General features: G+C 46.9%; 1 protein-coding gene across 1 annotated transcript in view; it reads right to left on the reverse strand.

The window, feature by feature from the left end:
• The window catches only part of LOC147729309 (1-aminocyclopropane-1-carboxylate synthase-like protein 1), a 302,308-nt gene that overhangs the window by 210,280 nt on the left and 71,824 nt on the right, over nucleotides 1-20,204 (reverse strand). The window contains exon 5 of the mRNA XM_086959912.1: nucleotides 13,092-13,158. Within this exon, the coding sequence (XP_086816038.1) occupies nucleotides 13,092-13,158 (67 nt within the window). The remainder of the gene's footprint in view (nucleotides 1-13,091; nucleotides 13,159-20,204) is intronic.

The raw sequence follows: 20,204 nt of genomic DNA on the forward strand, positions 1-20,204 counted from the left end.
GGATCGGAGCTGCAGGCCCTGGGTGGAGACGCATGAACTCACGTTCTGTGGCTGCCTTACATGGCGCGCGCTCTTCATGAGGCCCTCATGATGAGGGTGACCACGTTCAACTGGCACGCGCGGTGAAGGCTCCGAATTTCAACAGTCCGCACCAATCGCCCCTTCCCAGGAGTCTTCCGTGGGTGCCGTGCCAGTCCTCAGCGCTTCGTGCAGCCAACAACCCTGAAAGGGACTGACGGCTCGTACCACAGCTCGCGCCAGTCACATGTGAAAGGAAACTAGAATTTCTGCCCGAACCTCCACGGTAATCAGCGTGTTGCAACAGACAGGAGGCACTTTGGTGATGGTGATTAACAACAGGGAGGTTTCAAAACAAAAAAACACATGCTAGCAGGTTGAGATGTGAAATTCCAGGGGGCCTTATTTATGAAGGCCTTGCGTCAGTTTTGCGCCGCCGGTGCGTCACTTTTTGTGACGCACCAGCGGTGTAAAAAATGCGCCTTGTTTCGCCATATTTAAAAAGTGACGCATCTAGGTAGATGCGTCACTTTTTAAATCCCTGCGCCACATTATACCTGCGTCAGGTATAATGTATGCAGAGGGGGCGTTCCCCCGCAAAAAGCCTCATAATAGTGACGCAGTGAAATCTATGAGATTTCACTGCGTCACTTTTAGGACACTGTTGCGTCAAAATCTTGCGCCTGCATCACAGCAGGCGTAAGACTGAGGCAGGCCCTTTCACATGGGGCTTGCCCCATGTGAAAGGAGGCATTGGTGGAGTTGCGTCACTTTCGTGACACACTCCAGCAATGCGTCACTTTTGCTCTTACAGACACGTCAGAAATACTGACGTATCTGTAACACCTTGCGACATGATGCGTCATACATTAAATATGACGCATCAGGAATCAGGAATGTCGTAAGGAGTGCGCAGTGAAAAGTGACGCATCGCTGTTTTCACGCAGCGATGCGTCACTTTTCATAAATGAGGCCCCGGGGTTTTTGCCGGAAGCGGAAAAAGACCTGCACATTTGCTTGCGTGACTCAATAGAACATTGTGGCAGAGGGTTTGGATGCCTTTCCAAGGGGGCAGCATGTTTGTTTTTTATCTAAAGGTCAATTATTTCTAGCGTGAGAGTGCCCCCCCTACGCTCGTGCCACTGAAACTGGGAGAATGCTTCAGAAGATGATTACAAGTTTGTTAAGGGCGCAACACAAAGATCATAGCAGAGCACAACTTAATAAAATGTACTCTTTATAAAGTGCAGGCAGTGAAACTGGATTGTTGTCCCTGCCCGATTACCGGAATCTCTCAAGTAAGCCTGGGCCAAATTTATATTACCCCAGAGTAGTCTCCGTATTCCATGTTACTCGGGGCACAAGTCCTAAAACAAGCGAAGGATAACGTAGTGAGCGTGCGAGCATGCACCTCAGCTGTACCATAGTTGCCAAGGTTTCAGATTGCTATGTGCGACATTTTCATAATTTATGTGTAATTATGAGTGACATGTAAAGAATTATGAGTGACACTTTCTCCGGAGCATAATTAAGCAATGAAGACGAGGGAAACATATAAATATAAATTACACGAGCCCTGCCAAGTACCAAGCATCAGTGGTTTGACTAACGCACATAGCTGCCAAAATTTAGCATGCATAATAATTACATTTTTATGTGTATACTCTACTTGTGAGTGGCATTTACATCTATCATGTGACACTTTAAATAACATTTTATCAAGAGAAGTTAGGAAGAAAACGTGTATGGGACGAAATAGCAAATCATCCATGTATTGTAATACAAAAGCGCTTCGGATCCCGTGGATAAAACACATCCAAAACACTTGTATGGAACTAGGGCTTTCTGACTTATGGACTGATCCTGCCAGCGCCGCATTAAATATCTCTAAAAGATCTCTGGCCAATGCAAACTTTGAACAAAAACGAGTCAGGGCCGTAGACAGCCAGGCTGAAGGGTCACTATCCTCGGTATTTGTACAAAGTAAGGACCTATATAGGTTTGAGGGGGTCCTGGACGCCATTTCCCCAGTGCTTGCCAGAAAGCTCATCCTCCAATGGAGATACGGTACGCTGCCCTTTCGATCTTTTACTAGCTCCTGGTCATCACCACCTTCCACCAAGCAGTGTCCGGCCTGTGATGCCACGGAGGAAACTGATCTACATGTGGCCCTCTTCTGCCCAGCTTATAGGGTTGCAAGGAAATACTGGCTTTTGCCACTGATAAGAAACATGGGCTGCAGGGAATATGCCCCAATGTATAGGATTTTAAAATCTGATGTCTCAGGCCCAACTGTGTTTGCTCTGGCTACATTTTTTACTAATGTCTGGCACACCCGCAATCGCATTTTAAAGACCCGGGTTTCCCCCTAATTTTAAGACTACAGTTTTAAGGTACTTTTAGTAATACTCATTCCAATGTTTTATATTGTAAATGCACTCATTTATTATGTTGTATTGTTTATCTTTTATGGCCAAATGGCCGAAATAAAGATTGGAAATGAATGAATACATAGATTAGATCACCAAATCCAACAAAGGACAGTTTAGGATTTCTAAAGTTGGAGTGCATGAGGTCCCAGAGTACTGTGGTTAATTTAATTTTTTTAAATAAAATGTAAAATATATTTTATTTCATTAATTGCAACGGCTAACCGCTGCACCATCATTAACAACCTTAAAAACCCCTTACTGCTCTCTGGACCCCCTCCCTCCTTCAAGGCCTCAAAATAAACAAACGAGGGACAGAGCAGGGGAGGGGGCGATAACAGGGCTTCAGAAAGGGCAATAACTACAACAGAGGGGGCAATAAGAATGCATCAGAGGGAGCATTAACAGGGAATAGACCGGGCAAAAACGCATCAGAGGGGGCAATAATGAGACCTCAGAGGAGACTTTAACAGAACAATAGAGAGGGCAACACTGGCATCAAAGTTGGCAGTAATGAGGCATCGGAAGGGGTATTAACGGACAGATGGAGCAGGCAATTACGGCATGAGGCAGGACAATAATATCACGGGTAGTGGGTTAATTACAGGGCAGTAAATAAAGAAATCATACTACTTTCGAGAGAAAATATTACTGCATCTGAGGCGGCCTTAAGAGGACATCAGGGGGTTAACATGGCATCAGAAAGGACAATGATAGGGCCATACAGGTGTAACAGAGCATCAGTGGCAGGAATAATAGCAAATTAGATAAGACAATAACAGGGCCTCTAAGACTGAGTACAAAGGTGGTGCTTCAGATGGGGTAATAATAGGACATCCAGGAGAGGGCAGCAGAGCAAATCAGAGGGGTTATATAGTCATCAAAGGGGCAATAAAAAGGCATCAAAGAGGATAATAATAAGGCGCCTGCTAGGGGATCCAGACACAACAATAATATGGCACCAGCGAGTGCAAACACCATATACCGGACACAATAATGAGGCATCATAGAGAGCAATAATGAAGCATCAAGGTAATAGAGCATCAGGACAACAAATAACATGATCCATCTTATAGACTAAAACACAGGCTCTGGGCTGGTACCTATTTGGCCCACGGCCCGGTCGCAGATGAGTCTGAGTGTCCAGAAGCTGTACGGGGGATGACGCTTGCAGGCAGCGACGCACTCTGGTCTACAAGGGCTGGTTGCGGCACTGCAGACAGGCTGAGCTCAGGCGAGGACGCTATTTCAGTACTGTTTGCCACCCTGCCTGCGGCCTCCACACAGTGATCGGGGCGCTGCTGTCGTAGACTCCTCATGAGTTCAGTGGGGGACTGTGAGGCCTGTAATACTTTCCTCAAAGCTGCGGTAGCATAGCGGCCCGGGCCGGTGCGAACTGCCTGCAGGAGTACTGCGAGAGGTGCCACCATTGAATTTGTGGCACCGCCCGCAAACTTTCATACAGCCCGAAACCACCTCAAATCTCAGCATGAGCCGCACAGGGACCCGCGACCGCAGAACTGCAGCACACTGCATGATGCCCTCTGCAGTCTTCTCCCAGACTGTGTTCCTGAATCGTCCCCCTCCGGCCCGCACAACATTGCGACCGCGATAATTATCACCAAGATGCCTTAGAAACTAAGGCATCTTGGTGATAATTATCGCCCTTTTCGAGCTGTTTCTTGCCAATAGCACAGACCCTAATTAAAATGGAGTCTGAAGGCATCTTTGGCCCCAGCCTCTCTACCCGGCTGATGTCATCGGTGGAGCCAGGCGTACTACAGCTTTATCAATTCACGTTAATGGAAGTGGCTGATGGGCACACTCATATGGGGTGCCCATATTATAACTGCGAAGCGCATCATGCTTTTCCGTAAATGCCCTCAAACAATAGGTAATTAAAAATTATTATTTTGGGATTTATTGACCTGACTTTAGAAGGTCATTTAGAACAGCATTTGACTTTTACAGAATGATTAACTGCATGAATGAACAACGAATTCTCCTAGGGGATGAGTGTGCTATTAAACAAGATAATCATGTCTCCAGCCTTGAATGGGCAAGTTATCAACCTTGTAACAAGGAGGCCTCATTTTTTGTTTCTTATTTCTTCGTAGTACCACATTGTGCAGTGCAGAGCAAATCACTGGAGATACCTCCACACTAGATCCATTATCTAGCAACAACTAAGAGAGGGTGGCACAGGTTTAAAAAAAAGTCATAACAGTGAGCTGTATAAAAAGTGAGCCAGTACAGGATGATGAATGAATGGATTCTCTGGAATGTGCCTTGTGTCCAAGCTTTGCTTGTGCTCAAAGATCTCTCCTATGCAGTTGCCCTAGTAGGTGACCTATTTGAAGTTAGTTGTGGCATTTGAGCCGTTGTCTGGTATCAAGGAACACATTTATGTAGGCAGTCATGGAGCACAGCACTTGACATGCGATTGATATCCTTGCAACTCATGGGAGCTAGAGGAGCGGGTTAATGGGTCTATATATAGAAACTCTAGGGCAAGCAATGGGAACTCAGCGCTATTGTTAGCGGCAAAATGTAATATTGGTATTTGCGCGGCACATTAAGAATAATATTACATTCTGCTAATGAGGAAACCGACAAGCCAAAAAACAAGCACATTAAGAATAATATTGCCTTCTGCTAATGAGGAAACCGACAAGCAAAAAAACAAGCACATTAAGAATAATATTGCCTGCTGCTAATGAGGAAACCGACAAGGGAAAAAACAAGCGTGCAGTGCTGTTCTGCTTAATAGGAGAAATAGGGGGGGAGGCAAGACACGAAAAACGGCACAATCAGGGGGGGCAGCTAGACACGAAAAACGGCACAATCAGGGGGGGAGGCACGACATGAAAAATGGCACAAGCAGGGGGGGCAAGAAAAAACACGAGCTTACCTTCAGTGGCTGCTTCTGGTGGTGGAATCACGTCTCCTCCTGCTCCGCGCTGGCACCCGTCGCACAATGGCCGACAATGCGATGCCAGCGTGTTTTGTAGACGATGATGTCTGACCAGACTCTCATGAGTCACGAGAGAAGAGTAGGCACGCCGGAAGCTCCAGGAGAGGAGCATCATTGCGTCATTCTCTTTGCCCGCCCCATCCACACATAATGTCCAATCCGAGCAAAGGGCTAGGCGAGCTACTCCCGTGGTCTCACGCGATCGACCGGTTGAAGACCCCGGGCTTAGATGCACGGCGCCATGTCATTGTCAGTGTGGCTATCGACGGTGGGTGACAGAAATTAGTGTGTCTGGATTAAGCCGCGCGGCGCCTCGGTAACAAATACATTACGGGCGCACACTCAAAGTCACGCTGTGCGCGTTTCCACGGGCCGTGAGCATGCACATCTGACGTATAGGAATGAAACTCGTCATCAAGAAGCCAGCCGGAAGATTTGTGGTGTGTGAGCTAGCGGGGCTCCCGTGGTCATGGAGAGCCCCGCCTGAGCCGCCGACCCTACACACCTGAGGAGGATAGACCGGCCTGGAGAGCAGCGGGGGAGTCCTGAGTCAGCCCGGTGAGTAGGGGGACTGGTGTTTGGTGCATCAGGCTAGCGAGACAGGAGGTGGGCACTTTGAGTGTGTGTATGTGCGTGTGTGACTGTGTGTGTGTGTGCGAGTGAGCAGGTTGGGGTGTGTGGGTGTGTGTGTGTGTGTGTGTGTGTGAGCGTGTGTGTATGCAGTGTGTGTGCCTGCGTGTGTGTGTGTGTTTGTGTGTCCGCGCGCGCCACTGAGAGAGGCATGGCTGACTCTGACTGAGATGTGCACGGCTCGGGGGGGGCTGGGGTTGGGCGTGCGCGCCCACGATGGGAAATCTACGCGCGTGCCCCGGTCTGTCTCCCTTCAGAGGCATCTCGGCTGCAATAGGTCTCGAGGACGAGACCTAAAAAGGTAAGTCCAGTACTTTTGCTCCCAAGGACTAGCATGTATTCACTGGCTGGTAACTGTTCCTAAACAAAAGCTATAACCTATTAAGGTTACATAGAAATAGAAGAAAATAGTGGTTGTCTCTATATGAGATACGAGCCGGATGAAGTGTCATGCTTCATCATCAGGCCTCGCTCCTCGTGGGGGTGGAGCTGCTGTCCTCTTTGACGGAAAACTTTTTAGGAGACACCGCAGTTGTGCATGCGGGTGGGTGGGCCTAAAAGGGATAAGTGCAGGTGTATTAAAATAACCCCCCCGCCCGGTACCCTGAAGTCAAGTTTTTATAGGTAAGCATGAAAAAATGTATACAGGGAAGAAGGAGCACCTCTAGTAACAAATATAGTAGAGGTCAGGGTATTACTCTGCTGCTCTCGGTGCCCATGTGTGTTTATGAATCTGTAATTTGGTCAACATGTTTTGGTCTAGGAAAAAGGTCCCTAATGATCCGAGTGCACTTCGTCAGGACCGTGCAATGTGCGTTCGTGAATAAAAATAGGAGCAGGGAAAAATAACACCCTATAGTCCCATGATACCTCTATTATGGTGAGAATACATCATAGCGTTCATGGGAACATCTTAATCGTGTTCAAGTTAACACCTGATGGAGAAAAACAATAGGAGTGGAACACAAAAATATAGAGACATACAAAAGTAGCAGTGAATACATTTTTATCCATATACAACTTAATTACAGCAGCTGCGTATTGGGTTACGACATGCATCTTGTTGTGGCAAGTGCAGGATTACATGCCCTTGACATTGTCATAGTGCCACATTTGCATGTGTTACAGTATACTAATGTCATTGTCTATAGTACGTGGGGAGGTCCTATGCACTGGCCTCGTGTGTGCACGTCATGCTTTCCCCTTGTGATTCATTCAAACACACTTGTTTGAATCATGGTGGCCACCGATTCTGTTGTGTACATAGAGCCATCGATAAGTGAAAACAAGGAGGTGTGGTTGTAATGGTTTACTTAGGCAGTTCATTGCACGGCTCGATAGTGCAACCACTCTTTATCAGTTATACCAATACGTGACTCATCGTATCTGTGAGGAAACACACTTATTCAAAGCATTCATACAAATTACTCCTTCCAATAGAATGGAGTGCCTCCACGGCGAATCCCTGTGGCAACGAAGGGGGATATCTGCGGGACAATGGTTATAGACATGAATCCAACACGATGCCAGACGTAACTGTGTTCCTGATTGAGAGTCAGCAGAGAAATACTCACAATGCTCCCCTTCATAATGGCCCAATACCTTCCCTGCCCTGCCACCGGTTGGAAGCTGGAGAAATGAACCAAACTGGTCACCAGGTTAAAACAGTGTGCTCAGGGAAGTTTTGGGATTGAGCCTGGGGAGTGGTCTCGTAGACTTAGTCAGCTAATACAATGAGTCTAGCTGACCAAACGTACTAATGCTGTCGGCCATGTTGGATTCATAGAGTGCATGACCCAGTATCACAAGTATGCTCTTGATACTAATAGGGGGCATGTGTCATTAGATGTTCGCGCATATGAAATTGCTGGACTCGAAAACATAAATAATAGTTATGAAACCTAATTAAATGTGAGCAAAAAAAATTCTTCTTCTTTAAAATGTGAAGCAAACAAAAAAGTTGTTTTTGGGGGTAAAAAAGGACAGAGATGGCTGGCAAGGATGTAATGTCTTCCCAGAGGTTTTCCGGTATAATTCGTGCTTTGATGCATTTTATGCTTTGAATACCATAAGTCTTTAGTCACATATGATGACTAGGGATGTATATGTACAGCCTGTGCTTAACAGTGTATTGTGATCTGTGTTGGTCTAGGGTGTGTGGTCTCGATCACAATACCCTTTGACACCAGTGTGTGTGTCGCCTTTTTTCTCAAATATCGGAATGCAAACACCAAAACACTTCGGTATGGTAGTAGGTTGTGGTAATGCGCTAGATGTCACTATACCCTTCTCTGGCCAGTATGGAGTTGATCACGTGTTTACAGTTATTGGTTATAGAGCCATATTGTGCTCTTAATGACAAATACTATGACTAGGTAATCAGTGCCTTCACTGGCCAGTATGGTGCTGATCAATCATTAATAATTACTGGTGACTGACTTCCTCTACCTCAACTTCCACCTGGAAAAGAAAAACGACAGCAACACTACCACCCTTCTGGCCAACCTGGCCAACCTCGGACTCGAACAACTTGTCAATACCCCCACCCACTATGCCGGACACACGCTCGACCCAATCTTCACCTCCAGCAAGCACATCTCCTTCAATCACACCACAGCTCTCCACTGGACTGACCACAGCTGCGTTCACTTCAACTACAAAAAGACCATGACCCACAACCCCCCACAACCTATTTCCCGAAGAAACTGGAACAAAATTACCACCGACCAGCTCTTCACATCGCTTCACCAAAACCCTCCCGCCAAATCATCGGACCCAAACCAAGCTGCCACCAACCTCACACAATGGATCACCCACAGCGCAGATGAACTAGCACCCTTGAAAAGCCATCAAATCAAGTAAGGTAGCAAAAAAGCCCCCTGGTTCAAAGATGACCTTAAGAAATCCAAGAAGTTCTGTCGTACCCTCGAGACAGCCTGGAGAAAAAACCCAACCACTGACAACCTGACCACCTTCAAGAACGCCACCCGCAAACACCACCAACTGATCCGATCCACCAAGAAATCAGCATTCAAGGATCGTCTTGACAACAACGCCCAAAACAGCAAGGAACTATTCAACATCGTCAAAGAATTTACCAACCCCACCGCCGGCACCAACGACATCACTCCCTCCCGAGACCTCTGCCACTCCCTAGCCTCATTCTTTAACAACAAAATCGCCGACATACATAACAGCTTTGGAAACCAGTCCGAAGACCAGTCCACTCCACCCACCTCCGAACCAAAACCGCCCTCTAACATCCTTTGCGACTGGAACCCAATAACCACTGAAGACACCATCCGCCTTATGAACTCCATCACTCGGGATCGCCAACCGACCCATGCCCCCACCACATTTTCAACAAAGCAGACTCCATTATCGCACCCCATCTACGTGACATCATCAACTGCTCCTTCAACTCCGCTACCTTCCCGGAAAGCTGGAAACATGCCGAACTCAGCGCCCTTCTGAAGAAACCCACAGCAGACCCCACTGAACTTAAGAACTACCGTCCCTTCTCGCTCCTCCCATTCCCTGCCAAACTCATTGAGAAAGCCGTCAACAGTCAGCTCGCCGCCTTCCTCAAATCCAACAAATCCCTCGACCCCTCAGAGTCCGGCATCTGAGCCAAACACAGCACCGAAACCGCCCTCATCGCAGCAACAGACGACATTCGAACTCTAATGGACAACGGAGAAACAGCTGCCCTCATCCTACTTGACCTCTCTGCAGCCTTCGACACAGTCTGTCATAGCACCCTCATACAACGCCTTAGCAACGTTGGAATATAAGGAAAAGCATTGGACTGGATCATCTCGTTCCTCGCGGGAAGAACCCAGAGAGTCCGCCTCCCCCCTTTCAGATCAGAGGCCACCGTAGTCATCTGCGGCGTACCACAAGGATCATCACTCAGTCCCACCCTCTTCAACATATACATGAGTCCCCTCGTATCCATTGCACGCCAACACAACCTCAACATCATCTCCTACGCTGACGACACCCAGCTGATCCTCTCCCTCACCAAAGACCCAAACACCGCCAAAACCAACTTACACGAAGGAATGAAAGAAGTAGCCGAGTGGATGAAGAACAGCTGTTTAAAACTGAACTCGGACAAAACGGAAGTCCTCATCTTAGGTTCATCCTCCGCTGCCTGGGACGACTCATGGTGGCCACCAGCCCTGGGAACCGCACCCATAGCTACGGACCACGCACGTAACCTGGACATCATCCTGGACTCCTCCCTCTCGATGACCAGACAAGTCAACGCCGTCTCATCATCATGCTTCAACATCCTACGCATGCTCAAAAAAATCTTCCGCTGGATCCCCACTGAAACAAGAAAGACGGTCACCCACGCACTGGTCACAAGCCGACTGGATTACGGAAACACCCTTTACGCTGGAACCACAGCCAAACTACAGAAAAAACTCCAACGCATCCAAAACGCCTCAGCCAGACTCATACTGGACATCCCCCGTCAAGCTCACATTTCCAGTCACCTGAAAGACCTCCACTGGCTCCACGTCAACAAGAGAATAACGTTCCATCTCCTCACCCACGCACACAAAGCCCTCTACGACCTAGGACCCGAATGCCTCAACACGCGACTGTCCTTCTACACCCCCACCCGCCAACTACGATCGTCCAATCAAGCCCTCGCCGCAATTCCGCGCATCCATAGATCCACCATGGGGGGAAGATCCTTCTCCTACTTAGCGGCCATGACCTGGAATTCTCTTCCCACCCACCTTCGCCTTCAGAAAGCAACTAAAAACTTGGATTTTCGATAAGTAAAGTACCTCCCCCCCCCCCCCCCCCTCCCCCCAAGCGCCTTGAGACCCTCTGGGTGAGTAGTGCGCTATACAAATTTTCGAACTTGAACTTCTAGTTCTTCTTGGGACACGTTCTGCCCCTGGTATCTCATCATTCAATTCCCATGTGTTACATTTCAACCGGAACAAACAGTGTTGTACCTGCCTGTACAATGTGCTAGGGGTCCAATTAGAATTGGATTCAATGTTGGTTCATCTGAGACTATTAGGGGCATGGTTCTTCTCAAGAAGGAGACTCTGTAGCTTTGTGCTGGACTTCTTGCATCCTATAGTGCTCTTGCGTTCACTGATGCAGACTTTTATGGGTCTTGTAGTCATCCCTACGTATTGCATGTCGCATGGGCATGTCATCAGATATATACAATTCCTTGTGTTACAGTTTGTGTTTCTTTTTTGGACCCAGGGTCTAGCCAGACCAAGGTCTATTTGTTTAGATACTCCTGTTAGTGGATACGTGGAACAGGACTCGCATGGGTAGTGTCCCTCAACAGGTGGCAATGCCCACAATATAGGTTGAGTGCTGTTAGATAATTTAGGTAGTGTATGAACCAAGAGGTCCTTACAGTTCTTTGTTCTTTTGAACGAGAACAGAGGAGTTAGACCAGGTCTGAATGCTCCAGTCACTAGAATGGTCCAATGCTTTTTATTCAGTTTTTGTATTTGATTGGAGTTAGGAGTAAATGTGGTTACACATGTGAGTGGATCAAATTGGGACTTCTCCTTCACTTCAAACAGTGCTTCCCTGTGATTATTCCTAGCCTGTTTATGTGCTTGCTGTATAGTCCCCTATAGGTAGTTGCGAGCCATCAGGTTGTTTGACAAATTAGTAGATTGTTTCTCAAATTCACAAATTGTGTAACAGTTTTGGCGCAGGCGCAAAAACTGCCCCACCAGGAAGTTATCCCTGAGTGCTTTGGGGTGGTGGCTCTCGTAGATCAGGAGACTATTGCGGTCCAGTGGTTTTTTGTAGTTTGTTGTTAACAATGTTCCTTTATGCAGGGTAATCCAGAGGTCCAAGAATGCGATGTTCTCCTTTGATATTGTCCCTGAAAATATTAAAAAAGGGTCAAGGGTGTTCAGCCATTCACAAAATGTTGTGCACTGGTCTCTATCTCCTCTCCAGAAGAGCAGAAATAATCAATATTAAGTCGCCAAATCATTATTTTCTCTCTGCAGGGGTTGTTTTCGCATAGAATGAATTTGTCTTCAAAATTTGCCATGTACATACAGGCTAGACTTGGTGCAAACGTGCTTCCCATGCTGGTCCCTTGGATTTGATGATACAGTTGTTTTTGGTAAGCAAAAAAGTTTTCCTTGAGGGCCAATGAGGCACACTCACAGATAAATAAGACCGGTGTGTCATATGGCCATGGGTCAATGTTCTGTAGCATGGTCTCCACCACCTCCAGTGTAGCGTCCCGGGGGATGTTAGTGTAGAGTGCTTCGATGTTTCAGGTGACCAAAAGGGTGATTGTTCCTGGTTCGGCGAGATTTTCGATCAGATTGAGGACCTCTGTAGTGTTCCTCAGGTAAGTATGGGGTTTTCGTGACTATTGGACGTAGAAAAAAGTCACAGAACTTACTCAGTGGCTCGAGGAAAGATTCAATGCCTCACACTATTGGGCGTCCTGGGGGAGGGTACGTCCTTTTTGCCCTGCGCTCTGACACCTTTGGGTAAAGTTTGCGCTATGTAAAATCGTATTAAGTAAATAAAAAAGTCAATCTCTCCCGGCTGCCAGAATTTGCACTTCAGGTGCCCATCTTTTCTGGGCTTTAAGCCATGCCTCCCTTTACTGTTGATTTTAAGAGGGTCTCTCCACCCCACCAAGAGTATGTGAGTGCCAATGCAGCAGATCGCCTTAGTGATACTATGTCCAACAGTTTTACTATTAGAGTGACTACTATAGCTTTGCTTCCTGCATTGCAAAACTAGAGGTTTGTGTTGTATATTCACACATATTAATCACTAACTGATAAACCATTATTCAGATGTAATCAGAGTTTCGTCAAAATTAGTAGATAACTTCAGCAATCTGAAGCCACTGTTGTTTTCGTACCACCTAAATTTATACATTTTCCAAAATTCACACATTTGTCTCCAAGACAACTCAGAAAGTCTTATTTGCATAGCACTTAAAATGCAGTTTGTGCACTGCAAACACAGTCATTTATTGGTACCAGCAGAAAACACTCCTGCCTTACCCCTAGGATCACAGAGAACTGAAGCCAACGCCGAAAAGAGTGATCCACAGCCATTCATCACTACCACCTAAGGAACAGAAAGACAAAGAGAGTGATGAGAGTGATTGACAGATAAGTAAATGGATTCATCACCATCCTGCAATGGAACAAGAATGCAGAGAAGACTCGTTGGCACTGGCACAAGGGTACCGAAGCATTTTCTATCCAGTGATCTAAAGCGGGATAGCACAAACGGTGCATTGTCAGTGTGCTCTCTATCAACAAAGGGATCATAATTCTTACACCAAAGAATGTGAAGGGTGGCGGACGCTTGTGACGGTGGGATCACACAAACAGTTAACCATGAGGTCATAGGCACTATTCCAAATCCATAGGGGAAGATTTACAAGAAAGTGATGCAACTGTGCATAACCCTTGGTCACCATGGATACGCCCTATTTACAATACAGCGAACCATGGAGCAAGGATTGACTGATGCGTCAGAAATTCTGACGCATCTGTTGGCAGAACACTCATGCATTGCTGGAATCGTGTCGCAAGCATGACGCAACTCTAGCAGTTCTTGTTGCGGCCTATTCCCAATACACTGCGTCACTCCTTATGCCCGCTTCAAGCAGGCGTTAGGTTTTGACGCAGTTGCATCCTAAAAGTCACGTAGTGAAATCTACCTGACACAGGTAAAACGTCAAGCAGGGCTTTACAACGTGACACATCTTCCTAGATGCGTCACGCTGTTAATAAGCTGCAACTCTTATGCCACTGCTGCGTCACAAAAGTGACGCAACGACAGCGCAAAAGTGACGCAAGGGGCTTGTAAATTTGCCCCATAATGTTTTTATCTCTTTTAAGGTTAAACTCTCTAAACCAACCTGACTGCCTCTGAAATTCCTGCTAAGTCTATCAAGCGGTACAAAAGGGGGTGGTGATGGACGGAGCACATGAACCAATCAAACACTCAAACCCCGTCAACAGATCTGGGTTTAATCCATCACCGTTCTTTAGCCCACTTTGCCACCCCAGTTCAGACATGGCTATATGCAAATTAGTCTGACCCTGTGCCTCATGGGAACAGTCCAGCCCGAACTGCCAAGCCATGCCTTCCCTGGACCGGAAACAAGCTTCCGAGGACCGGTTTCTGACATTCCAGCCGTCTTCAGCCCGGCTTGCTTGAATCCAGTGGCAAAGTGAGCAAGGGACTCACATCTGAGCATACCCTGCCACACTTATGGCGGCCAAAAGCGGTACAAAAGGGGGTGGTGATGGACGGAGCATCTGAATCAATCAAACACTCACACCCAGTCAAAAGATCTGGGTTTAATCCATCACCGTTCTGTAGCCCACTCTGCCACCCCAGTTCAGACATGGCTATATGCAAATCAGTCTGACCCTGTGCCTCATGGGAACAGTCCAGCCCGAACTGCCAAGCCATGTCTTCCCTGGACCGGAAACAAGCTTCCGAGGACCGGTTTCTGGCATTCCAGCCGTCTTCAGCCCGGCTTGCTTGAATCCAGTGGCAAAGTGAGCAAGGGACTCACATCTGAGCATACCCTGCCACACTAATGGCGGCCAAAAGCGGAACAAAAGGGGGTGGTGATGGACGGAGCATCAATCAAACACTCACACCGAGTCAAAAGATCTGGGTTTAATCCATCACCGTTCTTTAGCCCACTCTGCCACCCCAGTTCAGACAAAGTCAAGCAAGCAAATATTTTTGTCCACCCTAAGCGTGGAAGGGTATTCTCAGATGTGAGACCCTTGCTCATTGCACCATCAGGATTCAAGCAAACCGGGCCGAAGACGGCTGTAATGCCAGAAACCGGTCCCCGGGAGCTTGTTTCCTTCCCAGTGTAAGAATTGGCTTTTGTAGTTTGGTTTGCCCTGTTCCCATCATGCACTGGGACAGGAACAGACTAATTTGCATACAGCCAGGTTCTGAAACTGGGATGGTGCAGTGAGCTAAAAAACGGTGTTGGATCTAGCCCTGATCTCTTGACTGGGTGAGAGCTTTCTGCTTAATTCAGAGACTCTGTCCCTCACCACCCCTTGTTGTAAATATTTTTGTCCACCCTAAGCGTGGAAGGGTATTCTCAGATGTGAGACCCTTGCTCATTGCACCATCAGGATTCAAGCAAACCGGGCCGAAGACGGCTGTAATGCCAGAAACCGGTCCCCGGGAGCTTGTTTCCTTCCCAGTGTAAGAATTGGCTTTTGTAGTTTGGTTTGCCCTGTTCCCATCATGCACTGGGACAGGAACAGACTAATTTGCATACAGCCAGGTTCTGAAACTGGGATGGTGCAGTGAGCTAAAAAACGGTGTTGGATCTAGCCCTGATCTCTTGACTGGGTGAGAGCTTTCTGCTTAATTCAGAGACTCTGTCCCTCACCACCCCTTGTTGTAAATATTTGTGTCCACCCTAAGCGTGGAAGGGTATTCTCAGATGTGAGACCCTTGCTCATTGCACCATCAGGATTCAAGCAAACCGGGCCGAAGACGGCTGTAATGCCATAAACCGGTCCCCGGGAGCTTGTTTCCTTCCCAGTGTAAGAATTGGCTTTTGTAGTTTGGTTTGCCCTGTTCCCATCATGCACTGGGACAGGAACAGACTAATTTGCATACAGCCAGGTTCTGAAACTGGGATGGTGCAGTGAGCTAAAAAACGGTGTTGGATCTAGCCCTGATCTCTTGACTGGGTGAGAGCTTTCTGCTTAATTCAGAGACTCTGTCCCTCACCACCCCTTGTTGTAAATATTTTTGTCCACCCTAAGCGTGGAAGGGTATTCTCAAATGTGAGACCCTTGCTCATTGCACCATCAGGATTCAAGCAAACCGGGCCGAAGACGGCTGTAATGCCAGAAACCGGTCCCCGGGAGCTTGTTTCCTTCCCAGTGTAAGAATTGGCTTTTGTAGTTTGGTTTGCCCTGTTCCCATCATGCACTGGGACAGGAACAGACTAATTTGCATACAGCCAGGTTCTGAAACTGGGATGGTGCAGTGAGCTAAAAAACGGTGTTGGATCTAGCCCTGATCTCTTGACTGGGTGAGAGCTTTCTGCTTAATTCAGAGACTCTGTCCCTCACCACCCCTTGTTGTAAATATTTTTGTCCACCCTAAGCGTGGAAGGGTATTCTCAGATGTGAGACCCTTGCTCATTGCACCATCAGGATTCAAGCAAACCGGGCCGAAGACGGCTGTAATGCCAGAAACCGGTCCCCGGGAGCTTGTTTCCTTCCCAGTGTAAGAATTGGCTTTTGTAGTTTGGTTTGCCCTGTTCCCATCATGCACTGGGACAGGAACAGACTAATTTGCATACAGCCAGGTTCTGAAACTGGGATGGTGCAGTGAGCTAAAAAACGGTGTTGGATCTAGCCCTGATCTCTTGACTGGGTGAGAGCTTTCTGCTTAATTCAGAGACTCTGTCCCTCACCACCCCTTGTTGTAAATATTTTTGTCCACCCTAAGCGTGGAAGGGTATTCTCAGATGTGAGACCCTTGCTCATTGCACCATCAGGATTCAAGCAAACCGGGCCGAAGACGGCTGTAATGCCAGAAACCGGTCCCCGGGAGCTTGTTTCCTTCCCAGTGTAAGAATTGGCTTTTGTAGTTTGGTTTGCCCTGTTCCCATCATGCACTGGGACAGGAACAGACTAATTTGCATACAGCCAGGTTCTGAAACTGGGATGGTGCAGTGAGCTAAAAAACGGTGTTGGATCTAGCCCTGATCTCTTGACTGGGTGAGAGCTTTCTGCTTAATTCAGAGACTCTGTCCCTCACCACCCCTTGTTGTAAATATTTTTGTCCACCCTAAGCGTGGAAGGGTATTCTCAGATGTGAGACCCTTGCTCATTGCACCATCAGGATTCAAGCAAACCGGGCCGAAGACGGCTGTAATGCCAGAAACCGGTCCCCGGGAGCTTGTTTCCTTCCCAGTGTAAGAATTGGCTTTTGTAGTTTGGTTTGCCCTGTTCCCATCATGCACTGGGACAGGAACAGACTAATTTGCATACAGCCAGGTTCTGAAACTGGGATGGTGCAGTGAGCTAAAAAACGGTGTTGGATCTAGCCCTGATCTCTTGACTGGGTGAGAGCTTTCTGCTTAATTCAGAGACTCTGTCCCTCACCACCCCTTGTTGTAAATATTTTTGTCCACCCTAAGCGTGGAAGGGTATTCTCAGATGTGAGACCCTTGCTCATTGCACCATCAGGATTCAAGCAAACCGGGCCGAAGACGGCTGTAATGCCAGAAACCGGTCCCCGGGAGCTTGTTTCCTTCCCAGTGTAAGAATTGGCTTTTGTAGTTTGGTTTGCCCTGTTCCCATCATGCACTGGGACAGGAACAGACTAATTTGCATACAGCCAGGTTCTGAAACTGGGATGGTGCAGTGAGCTAAAAAACGGTGTTGGATCTAGCCCTGATCTCTTGACTGGGTGAGAGCTTTCTGCTTAATTCAGAGACTCTGTCCCTCACCACCCCTTGTAAATATTTTTGTCCACCCTAAGCGTGGAAGGGTATTCTCAGATGTGAGACCCTTGCTCATTGCACCATCAGGATTCAAGCAAACCGGGCCGAAGACGGCTGTAATGCCAGAAACCGGTCCCCGGGAGCTTGTTTCCTTCCCAGTGTAAGAATTGGCTTTTGTAGTTTGGTTTGCCCTGTTCCCATCATGCACTGGGACAGGAACAGACTAATTTGCATATAGCCAGGTTCTGAAACTGGGATGGTGCAGTGAGCTAAAAAACGGTGTTGGATCTAGCCCTGATCTCTTGACTGGGTGAGAGCTTTCTGCTTAATTCAGAGACTCTGTCCCTCACCACCCCTTGTTGTAAATAAAGTCTATCAAGCGGCACGCGCTGCTTGGACATGCACACGGAACTTCACATTTCCTTACCAGAACACTGTACTGAGCAACTGCTTTTCAGAAAGTAGGCATACTTCAACCACAATTATTTCCCAACAAAGAGGAGAAAGTGCCAGCAGTACTCCAGCAAAGATTTCCGACCCAGATTTATTTTCAAACAAATATATTCCCCTTCCTTAGGCAGGATTCAGGACAGAGCTCATTTCAAATTAAACATTCCAGCCCTGTACCTAAAAGCGGGGTCTGCTTCACTGGGGTCAGCAGAAGCACCCGGCAATAAGTACGATCCCCTCAGAAGAAAGCCTAGTGTTACAAAGTAAGACCTCAGCGGGAGCTTCCTCTCCCTGAGTTTGGTGCTGTTCTTTTTTACTAGGAATAATGTCACCTTGCTTTGTTCTTATTTCGGAGGCATGCTAGGGAATGTACCCTCAGCCTGTGTCATTTTAGAGAGAAACAATGTAGCGGATAAAGGACAGCAACACATTATCTGTTAACAGAGTGCGACTATCACAACTGCATAATTACCTTTGCAAGAGGAATTCAAGAGCTACGGGACCCAAACACACCACTGCAGGAAAAGAGAAAGAGAATTAGCAGAAGAACTGAGTTTTCATTGCTTTTTAGATGGGCATCAGTGGAAAAGAGTTCAACAACGGACTAGTCATGTTTCCGTTGTTTTACAGATTACCCTTGAACCGGGAGCCTTGACTCCGCTGGTTTGCCCTACAGGAGCCTTAATTACTCTTCCTCTAGCTCCCGACTTCCAGCACTTGGATTCTCCCGCTATATAGTTGCCTTAACTCTGACTTCCGTCACTTAGAATCTCCTGGTTGTATTGATAGATTAATTTCGTCTTCACACTCTCGCTATATAGATGACTCCCGTCACTTAGAAAGCATTGATAGATTAATCTCGTTTTACACTGCGCCGTAATTTCCACGTTCACGTTTTGCAAACGCACCTCCGTGAAATCTCTCTTCCTCCTTGACACCTACATAACTCAACCATCAGCACTACGGTTTTATCCCCCGTTTTTCCCTTTTCACAGAATGCATGCCCACCATTCTCACGCTCTGTAAGTGCGTACATGTGTTATCCTTTAATTTTACTCCTTACTTGCTGTTTTTTGGTATTCCCCCCCCCCTCCCCTTCTCTCCCCTGAGGCAAATGAGGCTTTTTTACTATTAGGCATACATTTAATGACCTGATGAGATCCGTATATTGTGATAAACGGATCGAAACGCCGTCGACAACTATGTGTACCTTACACATATGAATTAATATATATGCCCTTGTAAAAGTGTGAAGTTGTCTATAAATGTTCTGTTTTACATTCAAAAACTGTGCGAATTAACAAGTTTAGAGAACACTAAGCTTTTGCCTACAAGCTCTTTTGTTTTTGTTTTTGCATTACTCTGTTCTCTTTTATGTTCTTCCCTTCTTTTTTTTCCTCTCCCCTATGTGATATACTGGGTGCAGGCTTGTGCCCTATCTTGTATACTATGTGCAAATGTTTTCCTACATTTATTGAAAAGTAAACTATTAGACCTCTGCCCGGCTGGGTAAGTCAGTTTCAAAATATAGCAAGGACTCTGTCTATATTCATTCATTAAGTATTGTTTGTAAGGGACCACTGTTGCCTTAATAATCTAATTCATATCAAGCGCACTCAAAGCAGAGGATTTTAAGAAGGCTCAACTCACCAGATGCGAGAAGCCTCAATTGAGTACATAGGGCTGGTATTTGTGTTAGAAAGATTGGCTGGACTTGAAGGAGGCTCTATAAATATTGCTGAGTCTTAAAGAGAGTTCCTTAATTCATCTGTAGCAAATGATTTGTTTGTTCGAGCCACCAAGACGTTGATGGTCTTTTTCTGAATTCTCTAAAGCCTAGTAATCAAGGATGCAAGAAGTTCAAGGTACAAAACAATACCATAGTCAAGGCTAGAGAGAACACTGCCACCGACACAATCTCAGGATCAACACAAAAATGCACATGTAAAGGACATGAACTGATAGAGACATCTAGCCACAGATTTCTTAACTGAGAATTCCCCCAGGCGACAGTCGGGATTCAGAGATCTTTTAGTGGTACCTCTGCACGCCAGGTTTCAGCGTTGCATGGCTCCGCCCTGACATCATCCACGGATATAACATCAGTGTGTGGTCCTGAAAATTCTGGACTCAGGTGTACTGTGGTACCGAAATTCTAGACTTGTGTCATAAATATCGGAAAATCATGACGAATCTGAGACTA

The sequence above is a fragment of the Lissotriton vulgaris genome, chromosome 2_2, assembly GCF_964263255.1.
Source record: "Lissotriton vulgaris chromosome 2_2, aLisVul1.2, whole genome shotgun sequence".
Classification (NCBI taxonomy): domain Eukaryota; kingdom Metazoa; phylum Chordata; class Amphibia; order Caudata; family Salamandridae; genus Lissotriton; species Lissotriton vulgaris.